This window comes from Aythya ferina, assembly GCF_964211825.1.
Source record: "Aythya ferina genome assembly, chromosome: 2".
Classification (NCBI taxonomy): domain Eukaryota; kingdom Metazoa; phylum Chordata; class Aves; order Anseriformes; family Anatidae; genus Aythya; species Aythya ferina.
The window spans coordinates 134,087,465-134,114,877 of NC_140297.1; the positions used below are offsets into that span (position 1 = coordinate 134,087,465).

General features: G+C 35.3%; 2 protein-coding genes across 2 annotated transcripts in view; both read right to left on the reverse strand.

Moving 5' to 3' along the window:
- CNGB3 (cyclic nucleotide gated channel subunit beta 3) overlaps positions 1-27,413 on the reverse strand; it is a 663,489-nt gene that overhangs the window by 543,728 nt on the left and 92,348 nt on the right. The window lies entirely within an intron of this gene.
- The window catches only part of MMP16 (matrix metallopeptidase 16), a 190,278-nt gene that overhangs the window by 17,731 nt on the left and 145,134 nt on the right, over positions 1-27,413 (reverse strand). Inside the window, exon 7 of the mRNA XM_084508687.1 lies at positions 5,499-5,637. Within this exon, the coding sequence (XP_084364813.1) occupies positions 5,499-5,637 (139 nt within the window). The remainder of the gene's footprint in view (positions 1-5,498; positions 5,638-27,413) is intronic.

The window sequence follows — 27,413 nt, forward strand, 5'->3', positions numbered from 1 at the left end:
CCTTTTATCTCATTCTCTTTTTTTTCCCCACATCTCGTCTCTGGCACTTCTCTGCTCCATTATCCAACGCTATAGTAAATCTATTTTTCAAAATAATATTGCCAAGCAGTGGGATAAGTGCAGTTGAAAGTTATGATGGTGGCACTGTGTTTTACAGCAGCCTTTCTATTGCTACATTTGGTTTACCATAACATTCAATAGCACAGATGGCCTGACAATTTCATTTTTAGCACTACATAAATTCCCACAGGTATGGAGAATAAATTTTACTATTCACATTTCCTCATTTAAAATAAAATAATAATAATAAATAATAAAAAGTATAGTTCTGGAGCCATCTTCTTATTATCATTCAGCACAGACACCAGCAGTGAATAACAAGAATGTAAACAGCTGCTTTTTATAAGCCACTGTCCACCAGATAGTTAAGTACTTTATAAGCATTATGAGTCACAAGGATGCGGGCCAATTATCTTAAGCTACATAAAATGAGCAAGTATCACTTTATAGCTTTGCACTACAAGCATGTCACTGAATTTTTGCAATTATTTTTCCTTTTATAAAATAAATATCAATGAAAAAAAAAAGTATATGAAACTAGTTAAATTTGTAAAGATAAAAAAATCAAAACCAAGGAAATTTCAAAACTGAAGAAGACCCTTGATCCAATAGCCTTGAACTTGATTTAGCTATATTTTTGATGGATATCTAACATATTATGTGTGGTCTCAAATGCTCCACCAATATTCTCAGAAGATTAATGTTGAACAGGTATAAACATACTGAAAGATTTTAAATAGCACACATAAGGAATAACTACATTTCTCACAGTAAAAAAAATAAGCTATACAGATGTTTCAAAGGATCATAAATAAATATTCCACCCTCAGTTGCCATCCCAGATTATTTGTATATGGCTAATATTTTACAACATGGCTCCCATTTAAATATATATATATATATATACATACATTTAAAATACCTGTTGTCCTGGTTTCAGTTAGAACAGAGAGCATGAGACTCTTAATCTCAGGGTCGTGGGTTCGAGCCCCACGTTGGGCGCCAAAAAGACTGTCGTGGTTTAACCCGGCTGGCAGCTAAACACCACGCAGCCGTTCGCTCACCCTCCCCCCTCCCTCTCTGGGACGGGGGAGAGAAATGGAAAGTGAAGCCCGTGAGTTGAGATAAAGACAGTTTAATAAGACAGGAAAATAATAATAATAATAATAATAATAATAATAATAATAATAGTACAATGATGATAATAGTACTACTAATAATAATATGTACAAACAAGTGATGCACAATGCAATTGCTCACCACCCGCTGACCGATGCCCAGCTTAACCCCGAGCAGTCCGGCCCCCTCCCCCCGGCTAGCCACCCCTATATATTGTTTAGCATGACGTCAGATGGTATGGAATACCCCTTTGGCTAGTTCGGGTCACCTGTCCTGGGTCTGTCCCCTCCCAGCTCTTACTGCACCCCCAGCCTGCCTGTTGGCAGGACAGAGCGAAAGTCTGAGGTGTCCTTGGCTTGGTATAAGCACTGCTCTGCAACAATTAAAACATCGGGGTGTTATCAGCACTCTTCTCATCCTAAGCCAAAACACAGCATTCCACCAGCTACTAGGAAGAAAATTAATTCTGTTCTAACTGAAACCAGGACATCTATACTATTTTATATTTCTACTAGTGTAAAACAGAAGCCTATTAATAAGAATACAACTGTTTACACATAAATAGGAAAAATATAATACTAATTAAAAAAAAAAAAAAGAAAAAAGTTATGAAGATCTAAACTTGCTTTATCATTTAAATCAACTATTTCAAACGATGTTTGATGTCTCAGAAGGTAAAGATTTAAACAAATCAAATCAAATCAAATCAAATCAAATCAAATTCAATTGGATCAAATAGGATAGAATCGAATCAAATCAAATCAAATCAAATTGAATTGAATTGAATAGTTCAGTTGGAAGGGACCTTCAGAGACCATCTAGTCCAACTGCCTGACTTCTTCAGAGCTAACAAAAGTTCAAGTATATTATTGAGGTCATTGTCCAAATATCTCTTGAACATTGACAGACATGAAGCATCAACCACCTCTCTGGGAAGCTTGTTTCAGTGTTTGATCTCTGTCATGGTAAAGAAATTTTTTCTTACATCTAGTCTGAACTTCCCCTGGACCAGCTTCACACCATTTTTGCATATCTTGTTATCAGTTACCAGGAAAAAGGGACAAGCACCTCCCTGCCTGTTTCCTTTCCTCAAGAAGTCATAGAGAATAATAAGGTCATTCTCATCTCTTTCTCACGCCTTCTCATATAATAAGATTACACCTTCTCATCTCCAGACAACCCGAGTGTCCTCATAAGAAGGAAATAGAGCATAGATTATTGAAAGTAAATGAGATTTGTGGATTCCTAAAGAGATCAACAGAATGTTCCTATCCTGGATGTTTCACAAGGTCTACACTGAGTGTATCTTGGAAGTGTTATTGGCCTACAATTGAATGATTTTTGTCCTGAACCTATGACAGTTTAGGCATGCAAGCAAAAACGAAGTTGCAATTACTCAGTAGTAGTCACAGATGAATAAATTGTATTAATTCTCCCTCCTCTGACCCCAGACAGTGGATATATTGCTCCACAAAAAAGAAAGCAGAAGTGGAAAACTGTTCAGTCATGGAAGATGTCCAGACCCTGTTTCACCATAGGAACAAAGCCTCCAAAGTGAGTGAAAGAGAGCAATAGAGATGTAAGGTGTGCCTTCAGAAAGGATTCTGAAGGGAGGATATTTACACACTGACATGTTTCTCCAGAACATGGCTGAGATTGAACAGCCTATAATTTATTGGAAGACATTGGATGTTACTGATAACTTGAGAAGAAGTATTGGAAGCTTTATTTAAAAACCTGCAAGTCAATGCTGTTGTCACTTGATCACGACACTTTTCTGTGGTGAAGAACGGATCAGTCTTAAAGTGAGAAGTGAGGTGATCTGGAGAGTGTTTTCTGAGCACACTGTGATGTTCACCCAGTCCAAGCTTGGTGATAGCATTAACTCCATTGATTCTTTTTTTTTTTTTTTTTTTTTTTTCCTCTGAATAATGAACATAAATGTTGGCTTAGATCTGTGCTTTGTGAACACATCTGTATTACAAACTTCAGATTTAGAGCTCCTACTAGAACTTACTTGGTTTCACCATTTTTTTTTTTCCATTGGTAAAGCATTCTACCTAGGTAACATGTTCTGTTTGCTCATCATCTCAGCAACAATCAGCTTGTCTATTGCTAACAACCTTGGGAGGAAGACATACACTATTTTCCCAAGAAGAAATTTTGTAAGGGAATGGAAGAAATGAGATGAGGATTGCTACCTACAGACTTCTGCTATCATGTTTCACAAATCATCTGAGATCCTTGGTAAACAGGAGTTTTCAAGGACATGCATAGAAAATACTCAGATGAATCTATTGATTCTGTGGCAGCAAGAAAACAGGAATTACACTGGTGGACAAACACCATCAGGTAGATATTGGAAATCATGAAGAGCTTATTCTTCATGACAGAGAAGCAAAAATTCAGAAAAAAAAAAGTCAAAAAAGAAAATAGAAGTATTTTTGACTTTGGCAAACAACAAAACAATACAGATGTTACTGAAAAAAACAAAACAAAACACAACAACAACAAATAAAGGAATTTTGAATGAAAAGCAAGTGGAAAAATATCTATAGCAAAATCCAAGTGTATGATGTTATCAATAAGGCACAAAATCATCTGTTCTGAACTCAAAGAGCATACACTGGGGATAAGGAAGATGGAAAAGAACAGTTTTCTGACTTATAGAAACACTATCGTGTTGCTTCTATTTGCTTTAATTAATCTAGATTATTTCATTTCACATGCAAAAACATGAACAAAATCCTCTTAGCCCCTCCTGTTGTTTTGTTGTCTGTAACATACAGACTTGTTGAATCAACCCATTCCTCCAGGGCCTAACAGGAGTCAGTCAGCACTGGATAAAGATTTAAATAATAAAATATTTTTAGGTCACAGGGAAGGAAAGGAAACGAAAGGTAAGGCTAGCTTGATCATTTCTGCGTGAAGGTCAGGCAATGGGGATCCCAGAATTATCAAGGAAGAGGACTGATGTGCACAGAATGGTTCCTTTGCTCTGTGTAACAATGATGAGCAAAGAAGAATGTACAGAATAATCCCTCTATCCTTGTATGACCAGCAGACATGAAAATCAAATAGAGGAATGCAGATTTCGTGATACTTTGATCATGATCTTACTGACTTCCCAGTTTATGTCATTAAGTTTATTTTATGGCAACATAAATAAAAGTATATATTCTTTTGAAGTCATACAAATAGAAAATACTACATGGAATGTAATTTACCTTACAATTCACACACACACAAAAAAATAGTTTGGCTATTAGTAGAATGTAAAGTTCATCTTCATTGTACCATTATGTAGTATTTCTGCATGTTATTAAGCATTTTCCATTTAACATTTTAAAGGTGATAACATTTCCATAGTGAATGAAATATTGAATGAAATATTACTTCTATCTCCCTGTTAATGTTTCTGCTTCTAAAACAAAGGACTAATTTATGATATAACAATTTGAAAAACATTATTTCTACCTTTTTGTGATAAATTAACAAGTGAATCACTCACAACATAAATAAAAGCTGAAGTTTTACAAATACCTATGAAGTTTCTTATTTATTTTCCTAAAATATTATATTATAAAACATATTTTAGATGTTTTTCACTCTTGAATTGCTATATGGGTATTTATTTATCATATAGGACAATACAAATTTGTCAATTTTGCTTATTAAATCTAAATTAGATTTAAATCTAAATTAGATTTAAAGAACCACTGACACTGGGAATGAAACTGAAAAGAATTAAATGTATTAGCAATAATTTAATTCATACAACATTTTATGGAGTTTATACTTTTACAGAAATACTTGATACATCTGTGAAAAATATATTTGTTATGAATTCATTTCCCACCTGAAATTCCTAACATCAGAGGTCTTATATGAAATAAGTACAGTGCAATACAGTACCATATATGTAGATCAGATGCCATTTAAATATATATGTGCAAATATCATTTGTAACAAGAAAGAAGAGCAAGGAGAACAATATGAAAACATAGGCAACTGTGTTTATTCTTGCTTCTGATCCAGATTTTCCAAAAAAATATTTCATCGTAGATCACTGCATTGCAATGCCTTGTATTTATGCTTCTAAACTTTTACTGAATATATCAGAGTAAATGATCTGATACTCTGAAGGGTAAGCATAAATTAAAGCTGCAGTAGACAGGATGACAAAACATAACTCATATGTAGCTTTAGTTAGCTACAAATTTCTAACATGATTTACAAACCATTAGTACAAATAAGTAAGTATGTTCCAAAAAAAACATCACAGTCAAAAGTATTACACAAAGTCTGGCTTTTCTTACCTTTAAAGAAGACAAAATTCCCGTCACTGTTTTCATAAACTGCATCAATGCTGGGAGGCAGTCCTCTCCAGAAATAGGTAATCTGCATGGGGTATCCATCCATCACCCTGTTGTTTCTGACTCTCCAAAACCACTGATCCTGGAAACCAAATATACACCTCTTATTGTGCTTTCAGGAATTCGTATATATTCAGTTGTTGTTCTGGAAATACTGAATAGCCTATCCTAGCATTTTTAGAGCAGAACCTTGGCTGTTTGCATAACTATATCTGTATTTGCATATGTGTCACCTCCCCACATTACCAATGTGTCAGAACTAGTTGTTCCCTAAGGTTAGAATAAGCTTCCCATGTGAACTCTGTGTGTGGTGCAGATAACCTTTGTCAGAATGTACAGAGTACTGTACAAGATGATGCAACCTTCTCAACATCATTCCGGTAAGGGACCAGACTTAAAATTTGCAGGCTGACTACAAGTGCTTATAGACTGAGCTGTAGGTACACGTGATCAACTAATTCTGCAAGTCATTTTTCTGCAGTGGCTTCTAAGAGTGAAAGGTTGGTAGATTAACATTACAGTAGTGTAACTTTACTACAACAGCCCCATAAGAACTACAATTTGATGGCAACTTTACTGTAGTGAAGATTTGCAGTCTTTACATGCGCAAAAATTAATATTACAGCCAATTATAGGTTTTAAATCCAGTATCCTGGTAAATCTCTCGTATATTGTTGACACTTAAAATAACTTCTCCCTGTTAAGATATGCTATTGCTTTAAGTGAGAATCATATGGAAGGTGCATTGTTGAGGAATGAGGAATATTGAAGTTGAGAAATGAGTACATGACACATTAGGTGGGTTTTGATAAAGACAGCATTATTGTAAGAGTTGAAGAGGTACAACAGAAACAGTTCCAGTTGGCAAAGGAACTCTAATAGGATATTTCACTTTTTAGACACATTTTCACAGTCTTACAATATTAATGTTATATAAAACAAAACAACCCCCTTTAAATGACAAAGTGCTATCCTGTCAGGTATCTGTCACAGTTGTTTTACATGGCAGTTCAGCCTTCTTTCTGTACAGATCAACTTGCAAAGCAAAAGAAATCTGTGCTCTTGTGGGAACTGGCACAGCTTAGAGAGAAGATTAGTATTTTACAGGAGCAGGCTTATGATGAACTGCATTCATCATTTTTCCTAACCTGAGATCACAACTCTATTTAATTGTTCATCTTTACAATGACACATCAATTTATAAATCATCACTGAAAGTATTAACTATAGAAATACAAAACTGCTCAACACATACACAAAAATACATCTTAGTCATGTGCATAAACGAGTCTTGGATTGAAAGAGTTGTTTTCAGTTCCAAATTTCTGAGGATAACTTTTAAAAAATGTTTGAATAGCTTATACAATTTGAAAAATATAACATTGATTGCCACTGAGTTGCAACTCTGAGAATAATATCCCTCACATCTAGCTATTTCACTAGTAATAAAACTCTATTATATCTTATAGTCACTCTAGTTTTGTCTCATTATACTCCTATTTACAATTTATTTTTATTTTTATTTTTTATTTTTAATTGTTAGTTGTATTAAAATGTTTTAGGAAGGTCAGCAAAACTTTTTTTTTTTTTTTTTTTTTTTTTTTTTTTTAGGATAAATTGACCAAATTCCAGTATAGGCAAAAGTGAGGGAATGCAGCTTAAAGATAAAAACGTTTAGGGAGGCCTAATTTTAAGTGTTCTCAATGCTGGAACAGATGTCAACCTCTGTTATTTGGTCATGAAGATAAGACAAAAGGGCTATGAAAAAATAAAATTAGGGGAAATGTCATCAAATCAGATGATTTGGAAGTACTTTTTCATTGAAATGGTAATTAACACTTGAAATGCATTTTCACATCATATTTTTAAGGCATCATGAATCTAGCAGTGACTTGGGGAAAAATGATTTAACAGGAAGTCTCAATAGGTCAAATAGTTCTTGTCTTTTCCAAATTCCTACAAAGCTCTCAAAAGCCAGGTATTATCTCAGAAATCAGTTACTGAAGTTTAAAAAATTACAAAGAAGTAGCAAGCTGCAGTGAGCTTCTCTTTCTGATATATGTTACTATCAGGGTTTGCCTGGGCCTGCATCCTGTACCCCAAATCACTAGGAAATTAACAGACAACAATAAAAACACAGGAAACACGCTATGAAACCTCTCTAATAACACCTCTGAGAGAGGTGACAATGTTTCTCTCTCCCAGTCACCCATCATTTATGGTTCAGGAGGTTCCCGAACAAAATTTTATAATTTTGGTATTAGCACTTCACTGCTAAGAATTCCTTCCTAAACACATGCAAATTCACAGCATCCACAGCTATCTGCTGAAATAAATATATGACAATTTAACAACATGCAGTGTGAAAAGCCATAAGCAATTAGCAAATTCACAGCTGCTCACTGTTCTGCCTTCATTTGCCTTCTTTCCTTTTCTGTATCACCAACAATAGCTGCACTTTGACTGCAAGATCTAATCCAAGATCCTTGTTAAAATTACCTTGTAGACCAAATCCATTCTACAATCTTTCTGTTTGTTTTCAGGAAACCTTTCTATATGTTTGACCAAAGTTTAGGAAAAAGAAATTCTTGAAATAAGATCTTCCTATTCCATTACCCTTAATGTTTAAATATTGTGTCCTGAAACATAATTTTGAGCATACCAAGATCAGTTTTCTGATGAGCATTGGCACAAATTAACTGACTTCAGGGAGTTCAATGGAGCGGTACCAGCATTACAAGAGATTCTGACCCACTGAACTTCCTGAATTCCTTTAATAATTTTCTGTTGTCAGTAAATTGTATTACAATTTACAGTCTTCTAAGTAATGATTGAGAAGAGAGCTACCGGCTAGCAGTACCTGCAGTACTAGCAGGAAGCTAGCAGGTACTGTACCAAAATTCTAGAACTATTTGTTCACTTTTTTTTTTTTTCTTTTTAAATTAAATTAACCTTTCTGTTCAAGTAGCTATTACATGATTTATTATTATTATTTTCATTATGGTGTTCATGAACTACAGTGGTTACTTAAAAATACTAAAAAGGCTTTTTGTCTCAATCAAGTGCTCTGAAAAGTTTACACATCCAATGAGTTCATTATTTTTCTGGGATGTTTTCAGTTGATTTACATGTCATCATAATAAGAAGGAACAATGGGGTATTGTTCATCAGTAAAGACCCTTCAGGTTTTCACAGTGTAGTCCCAAACTGGGAAAACAGAATTAAAATTTTGGAAGGGAATAATCTTAACATTTTTATGTTCCTATGTAAATAGAAAAAAAGCAGGCACATTATTTGCTAACAGATGTATTTTTAGAGATAGGCAGACTGACAAGATTGAGCAAGTATCTGGAAATGTGTGAAAACAGAACTGGTAGTCTGGATCATATATAAGAATGGGCAAAATAGGTGTTGGTGGACATTGATAGAATAATATGCTTATGTAAATTTAATTTTCCTGGCTGATTTTCATATGAACAGAACAGACCCAATGATTTTACACTGCCAGAGTTCAAACTCTGGAAAACAAGCTGACTAATTCTAACATGTGGATGCAGAGCATGCCAAGGCTCTTGCTGAGGTATCAGATAGGCTCTGTTTATAGAAATAATGGATCATTTCAGCACGTATGACTAAATTTACTTATTTTTTCTTAAACAAAGTTATATTTACTAGCAATTTTATCATCTGCATTTTGATAAACAGATACAAGTAATGAAAATGTATTTTGAATGCTATTATTGAAATTGGAAAGAAGAATAGTCTTGGAGAAAGTGTACTCACTCTAAGAAAGCTCCTTTACACTCAAAGTAAATAGCCTGAAACAATTTATCTGACAAAACACATCTCAGCATATTTGCTTATATTGAATAAATACAATTTTGTCTCTTTTGAGAAATATAGTGCATTGAATAACTGTTTGTCTTTCCCACTATATTGGTTTAATATACTTCTAATTACTTAATTTCTCCAAAACACATTAACTCCTGCAGACAGGTTGAACATATGACTTGTCACATGCATTGCAATTCCAAGCCTAAAAAACACATGGATTGAGTACAAAGCTTTTAGTGCCTTTCCTTGCTGGCTAGCAAATGTTTTTTTTTTTTTTTTGTAAGCATCTGTAGTTACCCAGTAGCTCCAAATACATGGATCACTCACTTGCAGCTGGGATCTTGAATAATAAAGGATCATTTAATGTTATAACCAGAGACATACTAAGTTAAACTTGGACAATTATTCCCAGTTCAGAAAGCAGGACTGTAACCGACAAACAAACAAACAAAATGGAATTGAAAAGAGAGTAATATATCTAAGAATCAGAAAATGGATATTGAGCAAGGAGATTATAAGCTACTTCAGAAACACTATTATGGATAAAGAGAAATGGTAGAATGAAAAGCAGGAACAGTCACTCAGATTGACTGTTACAGAATTTTATTTAGAATATGGGACACTTTTGATGAAAAAAAAAAAAAAAAAAGACAACAAAGCCTTTTAGAGAAATTAAACTGAATAAAGATTGTACATAAATCATTCTGCTCTCAGTAAACACTCTAGGTAATTTTCCCAGTACATATGTAGCTTAGTGATTAGATGAAGGGACTGAAATGTAGTACTGTGTGTAAGATAATAGCAAGTACCTTCTGCACAAAAGTATTTCCTTGTGGACAGTCTTGAATAGAAGACTATTATAGTAAAAAAAAATCTGTCTCATAATGCATAATATATAATACTCTTACACTAAATATACTTTTGCTTTTCAGTGATGACTTTGGTAAATTGCGTTCTTCATGTTTGATTCTACGAATTCTCAGAAACATTCTATTTGATGCTGGTTAACATTTATGCCTTTTTTTTTTTTTTTTTTTTAATGAATGTTTAAATCTGTACATCAATGAAGGGGAGTTTCAATCCCATTCCCTGGTATTTATTCTCACCCTAAACATTCTTCATGATCCTTAAGTGACAGAACTGATGGTATGAGAATTAAAAGCAATCTCCAGTTATTTCGATTCATCCATAAAAACAGACAAAACAAACTAACTAACTAGCTAACGGACAACAAAACCACCACCATCACAACAACAAAAACTTGTAGCGATTTTAGTGCAAAATTAGTAGATTTTTTGTTTCTCAGAACCTCACTTTCTCCCTCATCTCTGAACCAACAACCATCACCAACAGTAAAACATGAATGTGCTGCAAAATCTCTAAAGCTCTGCCCTTTATTTTATACTTGATGAATCCCACCTAGAATTCGTTAATGACATGCAGCACCCGAACCCTGACTCAGAGATCTAAAATACACCTAATAAAAAACACCAGGGTCTGGCTGGGATGGAGTTAACTTTCCCTTCAGTGACTCATATAAGGCTGTGCTCTGCACTTGTAGCTAGAACAGCACTTTCTAGATACACTTTTCTTGTGCTAGAACAGCACACCATTTTTTTGCCTATTGCTGAGCAATACCGGCACAGCATCAAGACTTCCTCCATCTCTTCCCTCTCCCTGGCCCCCAAAAGAGCCAGCAGGCTGGAGGTGGGCAAGAGGTGGGGAGGGAACATCACCAGAGCAGCCAGACTAAACTGACTAAAAGGATATTCCATGACATGTGGTGTCATGCTGAACAATAAAAGCTGGGTAATGGAAAAGACTTCTCTTATGCTCTTATGAAGGGAGACTGTTATGAAAACATGTCATCCCAAACAACCACTACATGTATTGAGGCCTCATTTCCCAAGATGTGGCTGAACATCTCTAGCTGATGTGAAGTAGAGAATAATACATTTTTTCTCTCTTTGCTTCTGGTGTGGCCTTTGCTTGTTCTCTCTCCTCCCCTAACTACCCTCCCCCCCACAACTTCTACCTTTAATTAAATTATCCTTATCACAACCCATGAGCCTTTTCCATGAGCCTTTTTTTTCCTTCATAATTTCTCCTATCTCCTCTTCCTTTGATGAAGGGGAGTGAGAGAGCAGTTGTGGTGGAGTTTAGCTAACTATCAAGGTGAAACCACCACAAACAGAAAAACTGTCCAAGGTGATACACATTTTTTAAAAAGTACAGAGTTAAATAGAAGAAAAAATTGGAAACTTTTTGAATGTTATCTTTTGTACATACTTAGCAATGAAGATTAAGTTGCCTTTAAGCAGAAATTAGGTCTTGTGATGGTTTTACAAGGAATCTTAAAAGTCACTCTGGGTGCACAAGGAAAGAAAAGATTTAAGGCAGATGGTGGGATAGATGAAAATGTTTACAGCTGTAAATTATGATATTTTGACTACAAATATAAAAAAATATGTGGAATCTCTAGAACTCTGTGAAATACCTTTACATTATGCAGAAAGTACCGTATGAATTTCTATTAGTCAATAATACTCTGACTTAATGTTAAAGTATATATACAGTGTTGTTACAGGTATTCCACCATCAAAAGATCGAATGAGATGCAAAACTGAAAAACTGAGTATCTACAGCTGTTACAGAAAGAAGTTTTACCATGGCTATATTCCACAGGGATCACTGCTTGGCCTATTTAATTTCCCATGAAAAGGCAAATAAATGTGCTCTAAACGTCTGCCCTAAATTGATGTTAACTAAATACTGATTTCCAAGTAATATTGTAGGCTAATACTATTGACAAAACACATAAAAGTTTCAGACTGGGTCATGCCTTCTCCTTTAATCTCACCATATGAAAAAGCAGGCCTTTTTCAATGGAAGATTGAAAATACCCAGAAGCTATGCAAAGTTTGAGAGGCAAACTGAAAAATTCAGACAAATGACTATTGTAATTTCTTTCCTATCTGAGAGTTGCAAAAACAGCACGTGGTAAATAATAAACTATGATGTTTAGGAAATTTAAATTATTCTTCTACAGAGAAAGAAGAGTTCCAGTTATGTAAAGAGAAAGATACCAGAGAACAAAACCTTTAGAAACTATCTTTCAAATGACTGTGAGAATGAAAGCTTTATATTACACACCTTAATATGTTCTATATGTATTGTATCCAAGTAAAGATATATCAGAACAATCCTTTTGAAAATCTTGATCTAATTTCAAAAGGCACTTTTTCACATCTACTTCATCTGAATATCATATGAATTTCATCAGGGGACCCCGATGTCTGGGATCTGGGTCTAGGAGTCAATACTGTCTCTGCCACTGAGTCTTAGCATGTGGGTTCATGGGCTTCACTCCTAGTCATTTGGTTGTTTCTTTCATAACATCCATTTTCAACATTACAAATTTAGAACTTATAGCTAGGAATACATAATAGGAAATGTATATATAATAGAAAAAAGAAAAAGATTTTGAGTAACATTCTGCAAAATAATTTTAATGGAGCAGAAGAAAAATTTAGTCTAGGGGATATAAAAGTAGAAAAAAATATTAGCACAATTCAGCTATGAGTGTTTAAATTATTATTATCTTATTTTATTATTTTTTTACATAATATTTTTGAGGAGATGTATAGATTTAGATATAGCTGCACTTCAGTTCCTACTTAATTACACAGAAGAAAATAATTGGCTCTAGTGAGACTGGAATCAGACATTAAACGGATACTAACAATCTAGCTTGTTTTAGGAAACAATTAACTAAACAGGTTATTCTATACGCAGACTGAATATTTTAGCTCAACTTATTATTAAGCTAATTCACTTTAAGAACAAACAATACTCTTAAAACTACCAAGGACCATTATCCATTCTTTAACACATGAATGTATAATGCATTGACGGTGATTTATTTGAACTGGTAGAAACAATTCATCTTTCCTAATGAGTTTGAGATAACAGCATGGTTATAATGGGGTAACAATGTGGTTTGAGAAACCACCTTGTGAACTCAGACCATTTAACACTGCTCAGAAACACTTCAGCCTCTCCTATGGTGAGATCCTGAACGTTTTGCTGGAGATGAGACCAACTCACTAGATTTAAACCATCCTTCACACAAAATAAAGCCATTGTTACAATGAACTCTTTTTCTTAACAGTATGTTTATGCCAACCAAGTCCAGGAGTAATGTAGCTACCTGTGAGTAGGAGTAAGATACTGGTAGACTTACCCATTTGCTGTTTATAGTAAGTACTACATTGCACAATTGTTTGTCCTCAGCTGGACTGATTAACTGCTATTTAAAAAAGAAAGCATTCTTCCCCTCCCCCCCCCAGTTTATAATATGCTGTATACATCTCTTTCACAGATACTAAACAAAACAAAATTGTAATGTGTACTCTTGTTCATCCAAAGTCTGCTATTGTCTTATGCACCAGGAAGACGGAGCGTAATAAGAGAAGTTACGACAGAAGCTGGAGCAAAAATACCATCAAATTTTAAAGTATGGCTGATTAGCCAATGTCAGTAAACCCTCTGAAAACTCTTCTGACCTTTTATAGCAATTTCAATAAAATGCTATCAGCTGCAACCCATTTCTCCTACTTCTGGTGTTGGACAATGGTAAACCCAAGATGTGTACTTTCTCCTCCTTTATTTTACCTTTCAATTTATTGTTTTCTATATAAACCTCCTTTTACATTTTCTCTAAAGTATAGTCTAGTTATTTTTTACTGTGTGTTGGTGCCGAGGTGCTGGCAGCGAGGCCTCTGTGAGGAGAGGCTGGAGTTGCCCCATGTCAGGCATGGCCAATTCCAGACAGTTTCAGTCAGCTCCAATGGCCCCACTGTACAACACCACTGAGCCTGGCAGCCCGTGGGAAAACTTGTTTAAGAAATGGCAAAAATATTGCTCCTTGCTTAAATTTTCTTACATTCAAAACGCTTCAATGTTTAGGATCAGATTTGAGGAAGTTAAGGACTTTTTCACACCAAAGAATTAAGTAATAATTCTATCTCATTGGATGTCAACAGAAAAAAAAAAAAAAAAAAGTTAAAAAGTTTTAAAACTCAGTGTTATTTTCTAAAACAGTGATCTGTATTAAATTCTCAGAAAGTCCTAAATGGAACAAATATTTGTTCATTATAATTAATTTATAATACCTTTACATGGTATCTACATTATTTTTTAATATTATTAAGAAGAGATGTTCATTTTTTTTACAGTGAATTGGACAAAATTGGAGTACTCCTTACTGTAGCCTCCTACATTAGAAAAGGTATAATTCTTCTAGTTTCCACAGTAGGACAATTCTGAAATGCTCAATATTGTAATATTTGCCAGGAATTTCTGATTTTATTTCTAGTACACAAATAATAATATTGAATGCCTGACAACACGCTATACAAGAATTCTGCAACTCTTCAACAAGCTTTAAAAAACGTCTACTCATATTTAGACTAGGTTCTGCGATTCTGAGACAATTACTATATCCAAATACTATATGTGCTTCCCTGAACAATGGATGCATGAGATGCACAGAGGCACGTGTTAGAAATAAAATCAACTCTTAAAAGCAGATCTTATTCTTTAAAAGTGCCCAAACAGGCTATTTATTATTTGTTTGTTAAGGAAACAGGCTTGGTACTATTCATACAGAAATGCCAGACAAATTACCTTTTTAAATGATTGCACATCTAGTGAAAATATATCTTCAGAGGCATCCACAGCCATGGCTGTATGTTCTCTTTTGAAAGAGGTGCTTTCATGTAAACCCTGGCCCTTCCCTGTCTGTGCTTGGTGGAGTGGATTAACTAAATGCAGTAAGTTAGTTAACTTAATTTCTTAGTTAATTTTCCTAACTTAATGACTGCTCTTGCCCTTGCCAGTGCAGATGAAAACATTTTTTTTTACTTCTTCTTTATTTCTTTCTCTCTCTTTTTTTTTTTAATATAGAAAATCTTCTCTACTTTTCAAACTAACAAATTTTAATTACTCCATATCAACAATTTCATTCTAAATTAGGCACAGCTAAGGGCTGCTGCTAGTATTTGTTATTCCATGGCAGTAATTCATTTAAGAACACTTTGATGCACGTTTGGTTAATATTTTTTGAAATGTGTCCTCATTTTTTTCCTGTTCTGTTTTCATTAGCAAATGAATCTTTAACTATATCCTTTGTTTTAATTCTTTCAGTCTTACTAGTCATTCAAATATACATATTTTATAGTTTCTTCATTATCAAATTTTATTTCAGCTTCTTATAAAACATTTTGATGCATATTCATCTGTCCTGTTTTTGCTATGTAGACAGTAGCAATGGCATTTATGCATTTCCTTTCTTTGTATACATTAACCTTTCAAAAATACTCTGAAGCAATCAAAACCTGTAAGTATCTATTGAATGCTTTTAGTTCAAGGAAAAACTATTAGAAAACAGTATACTTTTAAAATGTGCCACTGTATCTTTGGTTACCAACAATGGCTGGATGACACTAGGTCTTTTACATGAAATTCAGCAGTCTGAGATCGGTAACAAATACAACAGGTTGATCTAGGCCTTATGTGGAAGATTTCCACACATGATAGAGCTAGAGATATCCAAGAGCTCTTCCTGTAAAGTCTTCCATACCATAACTTGCTTAGTGAACCTATTCCAAATGCAAATCTGACAGTTAAAGACCTTGCACTATGGTGCAGCTGGAGATCGTAGTCCTCAGTGCTATTGCTTTTCTGATGTCCCAGAACTTATTAATGGTAACAACTCAAGTATGAGTCATGCCACTAATACTATAGCTTTGCCAGCTAGATAATTCAATTTAAAAACAAATTAAGAAGATAAAAAAAAAAAAAAAAAAAAAAAAAAAAAAGTAGCTAAGCTATTGTCTTTTGGTCTCTTTATTCCTAACTGAGTTTGTCATTTCAGTTCATTCTGATTTTGTCCAAATAACTAAAAAGACTTATACTCCATAAAATGTTCTCATTGCCACATGCTGATTACTCAATATGAACAAACAGTCAGTTATTAGAAAGACACAAAAAAGACCTGTGAAGACATCTAATCTAGGCTTTCTGCCAGGAATTTCTGAAATGATCCCATTCCCTCTAATGCTCTGTAGGTAACAGCACATGTATGTGATGCACAAAACACTTCATCCACAGGATTAACATTAGGCCTCAACAGAGCAGTTGACTAGTTATTTCCCTAGTAGTGATTGCACAAAACAATCTGTAAGCAATCTGTAAATTTTCTTGAACCCAATTCTGTTGCCTGCATCCTTGGGGAATTCATACAGAAGGTTTGACCCCATACAGAAGGTTTAACCCCTACTATATACCTACACAGTAGGTATATAGTATACACAGTAGGTATATAGTAGGGGTTAAAGAATGAAAAGGTGTGAAAAGGTTTAATAAGTAGTTGAGCTGAAGAGATGTGAGGTGAAGATGTCTGCTTTGCAGTAACTCTCCTTGTCTCTTTACAAAGCACAGTGTAAAAGGAGTTGGAATGAAGACTGACTTTCTGAGAGGCCTGCATTTACACAGGCTGCGTCAACACATTATCATGATTCTTGGAAATATCATGGGATATATGTTGAATATCACGTTTAAATGAGTCACAGTTTTTCTAGTTACTAACACCTACTTCTTGGTACTTCTCTTACATTAATACATTCCCCTCCAGATGCTATGGGAAACCAAATAACCAATACTTTTCTGTAACAGTTTGCTAGCTTAACTCTGACAAACCTATGAGCCTCTACTCTATTTGAAATCTCAGTAATATTAATTTTACAACTTCCTTCATCCCTCAAGTCAACAATGATACTGTATGTCCATTTTTATTCAAATTATCCTTTTATAGCCTACTTTGCTGTTCCATTAAGAAAGAGTATCCATGATCTTGGACTACCTTTTCCCTTTAAATAAAATTGGCAAGAGGATTTGAAAACATGCACAATTCCCTAGGAATAGGTTAGATATTAGTATAAATATTTTTTCAGAAATGTGTTCCCAGTTGCATGGTATTCCTTGGTGGTACGCTATTCTGTTTTACCTATAATAGCACAGATCTTTGAAAACAAATCTATCCCAAAGACCAACTGTAGTGCCTATTATCCTTCAGAAAAATTAGTGTTGTTTTTTTTTTTTTTTTTTTTTTTTTTCCATGTTTGTTTTTTAATTTGTTTTTCTGTTTATCTTGGACCATAAGAAAAAAATAATATATATATATTATATAATATAATATTATATAATATAAATTATATAATAATAATATATATATATATGGAAAATAAGGATTTCTTTCTTTCTTCCTTTCTTTCTTGGATGTCTTTTTTTTTTTTTTTTCAAAATAACATTTATTTTCAGAATTATATTTTATCTATTTCTCATCGGTCTGACTTTGTTGACTCCACATTTGTAAGGAATAGACATAGAAATATTTGAAAGTGGTTCAGGACAGACTTAACTTTGTCCAAAGAAAACAGACCAACTGTTCTAATTAAATTGAGATAATTGGGTTTTCTCTACCTGTCTATCCTTATTGCTTTATCACTTGTAATATGGACATCTGCCTGATGGGTGAGCAGAATACAAGTATGTCTGAGTCATCAGGCTTTTCCTGAAAATTAAAAATGCCAGAGGAAAGCAAACCCAATCCCCTGTCTATAATTTTGCCCCCCAAATATAGAGATTGATTCAGTATGGTATGTAGGCTATGTAGTGGGCTATCTCTGGGCCTAGATAACCAGAAGTTCATTGATAACGCAGGAGAGAGTATGACCCACTTCATCAAAGGTTTCACTGGCAGGGAAAACACTGAAAAACGTTAAATGGAGAAATGATGATTAAGCCAAAGCCATAATTACTCATTTCTAGTTTCTTTGACCCAGCTAGCTACCACCAGCAAACAAAGAAGACTGGAAAAGTCCAAATAGAATACAAAAGGATTAACTCATTAAAAAATAATTTTAGCTACATGAATAAGCCTGTGGACTGTGAACCATGGCATGTCTGAGAGATCATTTAGTATCATTTCAAGAGACAGCAAGTCTCTTTTTACTGGGGAAATAAAATATATGTTATTACTCTTCACTATTGTTGGCCAACAGTTCATGAAGACAGGGGAGTACCAAACTGTATGCACCACGATTAACCAAAAACAACCGTCACAAAACTATTATTGACACTGTATGAACATAGAAATTAGTACTCCATCTATGTATTAGTACATAGATGTATTAATACAGCTTTCATTGCCTTGATGCAATGATCTTTGTACTCTAGAGTGCATTGTCATAAATGACATTTATAAAGAATGTAAGAATGTATTTAATTTTATACCGCAACCTTTCTAAACTCAAAGAAATTCTTTCTAATCTTCCTTCTTTGTTTCTATATTATCAACATTGTCTGTGGAAGTCAACTAATGAAATGATCTGAAGGCCAAAAAATCTCAACCCTATGTCCCAAAATGCCTTTCCTATGCCTTCCAGTAACTAACGGCGGTGTACATGGAAGATCGTGAGGGGCTTTTTATCAGGAATTGTAACAATAGGACAAGTAATGGTTTTAAACAAAAATGTGGTCGATTTAGATTGGATATTCAGAAGAAATTCTTTACTATGAGGTTGGTGAGGCACTGGAAGAGACTATCCAGAAAAGCTGTGGATGCCAATCTCTGGAAGTGTTCCAGGTCAGGTTGGATGGAGCTTTGAGCAAACTGGTCTATTGAAAAATCTCTCCATCTATGGCAAGGGGTTGGAACAAGATGATCTTTGGAGGTCCCTTTTAACCCAAAATATTCTGTGATGCTATGATTTTATGAACTGAGACAGAGAAGTCCACACAAATGACTAGTCCAGACCAAGATGTACAGACCAGTACATAATCAAATTCAGCTTTTAAAAATATACATGCATTGAATACAGATTTCTGATAATTCAGTCTTTCATGTTGCTTAGTGAATGAATGAAGCAATAAGCTCTGATATGCTGATAACATATGAAAATAGAGAAAGACATGATGTAAGGAACTCTGTAGGGGTGTCACTTTGGATTCAAGCCCCTGAACAGCTAAGACACTAATATATGCTGTTTGATCACAGTTTAGTGCTTGTAATCTATGAAATTGTGCTGACAACAACAACAACAAAATCTATCTTGGTACCAAATCAGGCTTTGAGTACCATACTGCACTACTAAGTAAGTCTTCCCCATGGAAGTGACAGGATTAGAAAGATGTTGCAGTGGTTCCCACTGTAACCTGTGGCTAAACAGATATATTCTTGATGTCATCCAGAGTTGAGACTGACAGAAATGGACAAAGAGAAAAGCAGGCCATGGAGACAGGAATATCTAGCAAAGAGCACCAACAATGATACCTGTTGCAACAACACAGATATAAAAATGTTATATATTTAGAATCATATAATGGTTTGGGTTGGAAGGGACCTTGAAGGTCATCTAATTTGAACCCCCCTGCCATAGGCAGGGACACCACCCACTAGATTAGGTTGCCCAGAGCCTCATCTAACATGTTGTTAAATATGGATGAGGCATCCACAACCTCTCTGGGCAACCTGTTCCAGTGCATCACCAACCTCTGAGTGAAGAACTTCCTCTTAATCTCTAATCTAAATCTCTCCTCTTTTAGTTTAAAACCACTCTTACTTGTTCTGTTGTTATCTGACTGAGAAAATTTGATTGTTTTTGGTTTGTCACTCAGATACAGGGATTAAATCTTGAAGAAATTGAAGGACTTTCTAACAGTGCATATTGTAGAATAAATATGATGACAGATAAACTGTGAATTTACCATTTAAAGCAATAAATGACTGTGGGTGACTATAGAGCTGGACATCACCAAAACATCACCAAAACATCTACAAAGGCCCCATTGTGTTAAGATTGAAAAGAAACACTGGTGCTCTGCTAGGGAGAAGGGGAAATCATTGAATTCTATTATCAAGTATATTGTTTGATCTAATAATACAGTCTGTTCTCAGTGAAGATACTCTCACTGAACAGATTTGTCAGATCATTACTTAAAATTTTCTCTGTCCCATTTGAATTTATAGACTGGACAAGCAATATTATCATATTATATAGCAAAACAGTTCTTGATTTCATATGCTTAATATTAAAAGCTAATGTGCTGTTTCTTGTGTTATTTTACCTAATATCTATTACTCATAGCTGATTGTCTCCCTGTCATATCAAAGGCACTGAACTCTGGTGAAATCTTGACTCTGTTAAGGTCAATGGAATTTTTCACATTAGTTTTAGCTGGGCCAAGAATTCACTCAGTAGGCAAAGAAGAATGCACTTCAAAAACATTCAAGCTATGACGTATAAAAAAGAAGATACAGAATTTTGATAAATGTTTATTATAAGTTCCTTATATTTTAGTACATTTTCAAATTGCAAATGGTTTTTCATTCATTTGTTGAAAAAACTAAGTGCATGGATGTTGCTTAATTATTTAAGATTTCAACTGCTTAGTAGTGCAGTGCTTTGCACAGGGAAGAACTAATTTAGAGGAACAAATGAGATGAGTTTCTTTTCATCTCTGTTAAATTTCTGTGTTGTTGATCCTTAACCCCTTGAATGGGCAATAAATAAAAAAAGTAAATGAATAATTAAAACACACAAATACTTCTGGAAAATAAAGCCTTAGCTGCAAATCAAGATTAAGCAAATATTTCCAAGACTAATCAATAACACTGCTTGAAAAAGCTTATATTACAAATCATTACAATTGTTTCCCAAAATCTCTACATAAATTAGTTGAAAGGCCACAATTTTGTACAACAAGAAATTTTAATTAAATCTTGTGCTTGAAATGTTTCTGCAATTACTCCCTTTGGTTCTATTAAGACGTAGCCCCAATTAAAATGTATTGTTAATATTCCAAGATAACACTTGCTGGTGCCTTCATGTAATTTTAAATAATTCCTTGCCGTGAAATTTTGCACTCATTTTATTTTATTTTATTATTTTTTTGCTATTCTATTGCAAATTAAGTATTTTTTCATTAGTGGAACATCCAAACACTTATTCTCTGAAAATAGTCAAGTTTAAAAAGATTAAATACATTTTGTACCCAAGTATTCTGTTAAGGCTTTTTGTTAAATTTTTGCTGTAGTAAAATAGCAAGTAAAAAAATTTATTGGTTCACAGTTACAAGTGACTGTAACAAGTAAACATTGTAACTGTGAGAAGAAAAACAGGATTTGATCTTTCACCTTTAATTTGCACTGTTAGTACTTACTCAAATGCATATGCTCACCAAGGGCTTTTATGTTCATATATTTTCCTAATTGAGATTCTCTGTTTACCTTACATTATTCATAAGACATAAATTTGTCAGATCAAAGTCTTTTATATTTATTTATTTATCTATATTTTTTATTATTTTCTTCAATTTCTTTAACAGTGGCATGCAGAGTTATAATTTTCCTGTATTTCTTTCACTTGATGTTATATTTAACTTGCTCTGATCTTAAGCACAAATAAATTACTGGTCATCTAGGTTTCAGAATAAACTCTTGACATATGTGGGAAAAAGAAGGGGGGACAGTTATATTCATGGCTAACTAAAATAGCAATTTCTGTTAGTCTACATATCCACAAGTAACGTGTTATCATTTATGGATTACTTTGGGTGAAGTAAGAGAAGCTGTAATTCTTTTTTTTAATTTTTTTTTTCATATTGTTACAAGTACTTCCCTAAGAATATGTACAGATTTGACCCACTGTATCTTTTTACAAAGAGTGACAGAGATCTTCAGATTCCACTAGCTCTATGAATATATAGGCACACACATACGAAAATGACCAATTCTTGGAATTTTGGCTTCCAAATAGTTAGTCTCACATTTTATTTTTTTTCCCCACAATTTATTAGGTTAAAACTAAGTCAGAAATAAGAATTTGTTAACATTCATGTTTAACTGTCTAACCTTTATAGACACATCCCACATCCTACCACTACATTTTTATATGGGTTCATACATAGGTTTGCCTACCCCATTGTGAAAGATCTTTTTAATGTGATGACTCTGCAGGGTAGAAAGTGTAGGTGTAATGGTTCATCATGAGAACAGAAGGAAAGGATTAGTCTTTGAATAAAGTGGTTTAGACCAGAGCCTGACCCTTGAAATGGAAGTTGATTTCTCCCGAAAGCTGATACAGGGAAAGGAGACAGGAGAGGATCTGTCTTGCACAGCTGGAGATGGTGGCTCCCCACAGTCCCCTCTGTTAGTGCTTTGTGATCAGCAGCTGCATACACGTCTGCTGTGCCTGGCCCCTTCTCCTGACCTGAACATAGCAGTCACAAAACAGACCCCTGATTAAATCTCACTAGATACTCCCTGTGAGAGCTGTAGCCTAAAAGAGACAATGGATCACATGCAATGGGGACATGAATCAGTAAAACAGTCAAATTTCAATGGATTCACAGCATCACAGAATGACTGAGTTTGGAAGAGACCTATGGAGGATTCAGAGAAGTATGAAGAAATGCTCAGTCTCCTTCCTTGGAGGAGAGTGGGGAAAGCTGATGACGCAGAGACAATTTGCAAATCTATTCCTTTCTAGTCATCACATTTCAATACCTACATAAAATCACAATAAGGCTGAGGTTGGAAGGCACCTCTGAAGATCCAACCCCCTCCTTTGCTCAAAGCAGAATCAGATGAAGCCCAGGGCTGTGTCCAGTCAGGTTTTGAGGCTCCACAAAGGTTTTGAGGCTCTGGAGGGTCCACTGTTTCTCTGGACAACCTGTTGTAGTGTTTGATCTGTAAGGGTTTACAATGGGAAGGTACTTTCCTATGTTTAAATTGAATTTAAATTGCGTTTAAACAAGTGTTTCTGTCTTACTTTTCACCAAGGGAAAATACAATTCAGAAAGATGTTAGTATGTAATTTAAGGTGATGTCTCAGCAGTACATCATTCAAACTTGTGTTAAGGAGATAGTCAAACAGCAGGTACCACAGTGTCACTCAAAAAATGGCTTCAGGAGAAATAATATGAGTTAGCATGGGAGGGTTTATTTAGGTCAAGATGGTGTGGGCAATGGCATTTTAACAACATGGTAACATCACTTGCATTGAAAGAAAGGATTGTGTAGTACACCATCAAGGTGCCCACAAAGACACCAGTGTCTAAGGGCTGGCTGACCTTCAGAAAAATCTGAACTACATTTATAGCAGAACTGCTTGGCCTCAGAGGACAGACTGTATCTAATTAAAAGCGAAGCACATATGATGGACATGAGAGAAGCTCAGTGCCATCTGCTTTGCTGCTGATCAAATCCTTTTACACTACACTGTTCGCCAATGAAAACATAACCTTCTTGGAAAAAATAGTACTTTTCTGTCTGACAAATCTAAGGCTCTGCTGTAGATATTGAGTCACGCACCCTTCTGAAGTTATGATTTATAATGGGCCAGTACATAAATAATAGGAATTTTATTAGCCAGATATTACAGATTGTTAATCAGTTCAAGTTGCTTATGAGTTTCAATAACATATATATGCACTACACTTGCACTCTTGTAAATAAATCCCTAGTAATATATAGCTATAATTCTTTATACTTTTCTATACATGATACTCATACGTGCACAAATGTAGGCTAGTAAGTGCTACTTAATAAATGTAGCTATGACTGGGTTGACATCTTTCAGATGGACATAAAACTCTGTCCATAACAATTTTTTTCAAAGGTGAGTGGGAGGATTTTTAAATGACTTACTCTGGGAAGTTTATGACTCATGTGATTACATTCTTGTCTAGATTTCCCTGCAGCTGGATGGAGTATACTACCTGTTTCCCATACAGTGATGAACAGACAGTGCATTTTAAAGTTGTGAAACATGGTAGCTAAAGTCCTTTCCTAACGTAGAAACACACCAAAAGATTTAAATAAAGTTTGGAAAATATTTTGTCATCAGCCAGTGAAAAGTACCTATATACCAAAAATACATGAACTATGACTTTTTAGCATTCCAGCACTTCCCTGCTTTTGTCCTTCTTGACATCATACAACTTGTTTTTGTGCCACAAAACATCCATCTCGTACATTTCCAATGGGTTTGGTCTACTGTGATACATTGAAGTCCCCCTGAACTTTTGCTGCTTTTCTCCCTCCTTTTCAACATAGAACCTGAGCTACATGAATTAAAGCTGTCATCCTCGCTAATGAGTACAAAAATAGCAAATCCCATCAGGTTATTCTTCCTGTCGTAAAGATATGAAAAAGAGGTAGAAAGGAATCTGCTCTCTGCAGTCTTAGCTACTTCTGACCTCCCGTTCCTGGTCTTTTACAGTTGATATGTTAAGTGATTTTCTCTCTCGGATCCCGAAATGTTTACTTCCACAGCATCCTCTGCTGAACTTTCCCAGGCTGCAATTGACAGACCAGACCAGACATCATAATGCTGTGGCATTATGAGAGCAAAACAGCTACACAAACAGTCTAGGAGACCTTTGAAAAAATATATGCTTTCAAATTCTGTGGAGTCAAGTCTCTTATTGTGTCTATTTCTTTATCTCTACTTTTTATTAGTAGTATTTTCCCTCTGTCCCTCAGATTTATTTTCCCTCTGTCCCTCAGATTTTATTTTTTTTTATTACACCAACCAGTCTAATTATTAAATAGTCAGTGCTAAAATTCTTTAAAAATTCCTCTTTTGTTTAATACATACCAATCAACTTTTTTTTTTTTTTTCTTCTTCTTTTGTGTTTGTAGTGGGTTTACGTGGCAAGGTTTTGGTAGCAGGGAGCCATAGGGGTGGTTTCTGTGAGAAAGATCTAGAAGCTGCCCCATGTTTGGGAAGGGCCCCATTGTTTTCAGAGCTGAGCCAATAAGCGATGTTGTTTTGCACCTCTGTGAGAGCATATTTAAGACAGGGAGAAAAACGCTGCGCCACACAGCAGACGGGAGAGTCAAGGGAGTGAGAGAACAGCCTTGCAGGTGCCAAGCTCAGTGTAGAGGGAGCGGGAGAGGTGCTCCAGGTGCCGGAGCAGAAGTCCCCTGCGGCCCGTGGAGGAGACCACGGTGGAGCAGGTGGCCCTGCACCGATGGAGGCTGCCGCCTGTGGAAGACCCCTGCCGGAGCAGATTCCGGGCCGGACCTGTAGCCCGTGGAGAAGAGCCCACGCAGGAGCAGGTGACCCGGCAGGAGCTGCTGCCCGTAGGGGAGCCAGGTTGGAGCAGTTTGCTCCTGAGGGGTGGACCCTGTGGTACGGACCCATATCTGGAGCAGTTCTGAAAGAGCTGCTGCCTGTGGGAAGCCCACGCCAGATCAGTTCATCAAGGACTGCATCCCGTGGGTGGGACCCCACAGCACAGGGGACGAGAGTGACCGAGAAGGAGCGGCAGAGAAGAAGTGCTGTAGACTGACCATAACCCCCATTCCCCCATTCCCCTGCGCCGCTCGGGGGGAGAAGGTGGAAGAGGGTGGATGGGGGGGAAGGTGCTTTTGGTTTGCTTTTGCCTTTGTTTTCTCACTTCTCTCGCTTGTTAGTAATAGGCAATAAATCTTACTATCTCCTTATGCCGAGTCTATTTTGCCCGTTACAATAATTACTGAGTGATTTTCTCGTCCTTATCTCAACCTTTGAGCTCCTTTTCACATATTTTCTCCCCATTCCTCTTTGAGGAGGGGGAGTGAGAGAGAGGCTGTGGTGGAGCTCGGCTGCCCACTCGAGCGGAACCACGACAGTGTTTAACAGCATACTCTATATAAATACACGATTCCAAAAGGGATATTGAATGGCATCTATACAGTTATATATGAAAGCAACTGCAGCCTAAACTAATGCCAAGGGCTAATGACAGCCTAATTAGCTTGGTTTGTTTAGCACTTCATTTTTTGTTTTTACAGTGGTTCTTAGCAGATGAAGAGTCAGAAAACAAATTTCTTCAAGTTGTGGAGAAATTACTATAAAATAGTAAAACACAGCCTGTTAAGGCCTTCCTAAAATTGTTTCCATATTCTACCATCTGTAACACTAACATTTCAGAATACATTTCTCTAAGTTGTAAATGCTCTTTCCATGGTGGACACATTTCTTTCTCTACACTTACATTACATTTCAACAAAAACCCTATTAAATGTCAATGGTTAAATCTGGTATTCATGAAGGAGCGAGTTAACTTTTCAAACATTACTAAAAACATTATGGATCATATAATATGATCCATAATAGATCATAAATAGATCCATTAATAGATCTCTTAATTTGTTTCTTAAAGAGTTAGCATTAGCAAAGCAGAAAGTACTAATGCAACGTCTATGAGATGTTCTTCTGCAAAGCAAAATCCTGTTTCAAAAAACCAAAGAAATGTGACCAGTCTCTCTAATGTGCTGATCCTGAAGGACAATTTCAACACGTGGTGTTTTCTAGATGTACCCAGTTCAAAAGCTAAGGATTTTATTAAAATCAGTATAATCTTAAAACAAGGATAAAGGAAAAAATAGTAACAGCAGGAACACATGTTGTTGAAACAGAGCTAGAGGTAATTTTGCTGACAAGGAACAATCAAGATATAGAGTCAAACACAAGCTACACACACACCTCAAAAATCAGACAATAAACAACCAGTATGACTCTGTCTGCATACTGACAGATAGTACATCTGAGACAGTAATTTCTGTGCACCATTGAACCCCTTGAAAACTTTTTTTTTTTTTTTTAATTAACAGTACAAAGTATTCAGAAAGCATTAACATAAGTACCTTTATGGGTAGGACATCCAATATCATCTTCAAAACTCTATCTCTCTCTTTTTTTTTTCCTTTTTTTTTTTTTTTTTTTTTCTACAGAAATTGGAAAAGCATGTTGTAAACATCTTCACTAATGGATTTTATCTGGTGACCTTAGAAGATGGGGATCCTTTTCACTGAGGTCCCTAGAGGTACTTCCAGGAGACTTTAAGAAGACAGGATTGTCAAATATAACATACTACTGTATACAGTGGCTGAGAAGATTTTCCATTAAA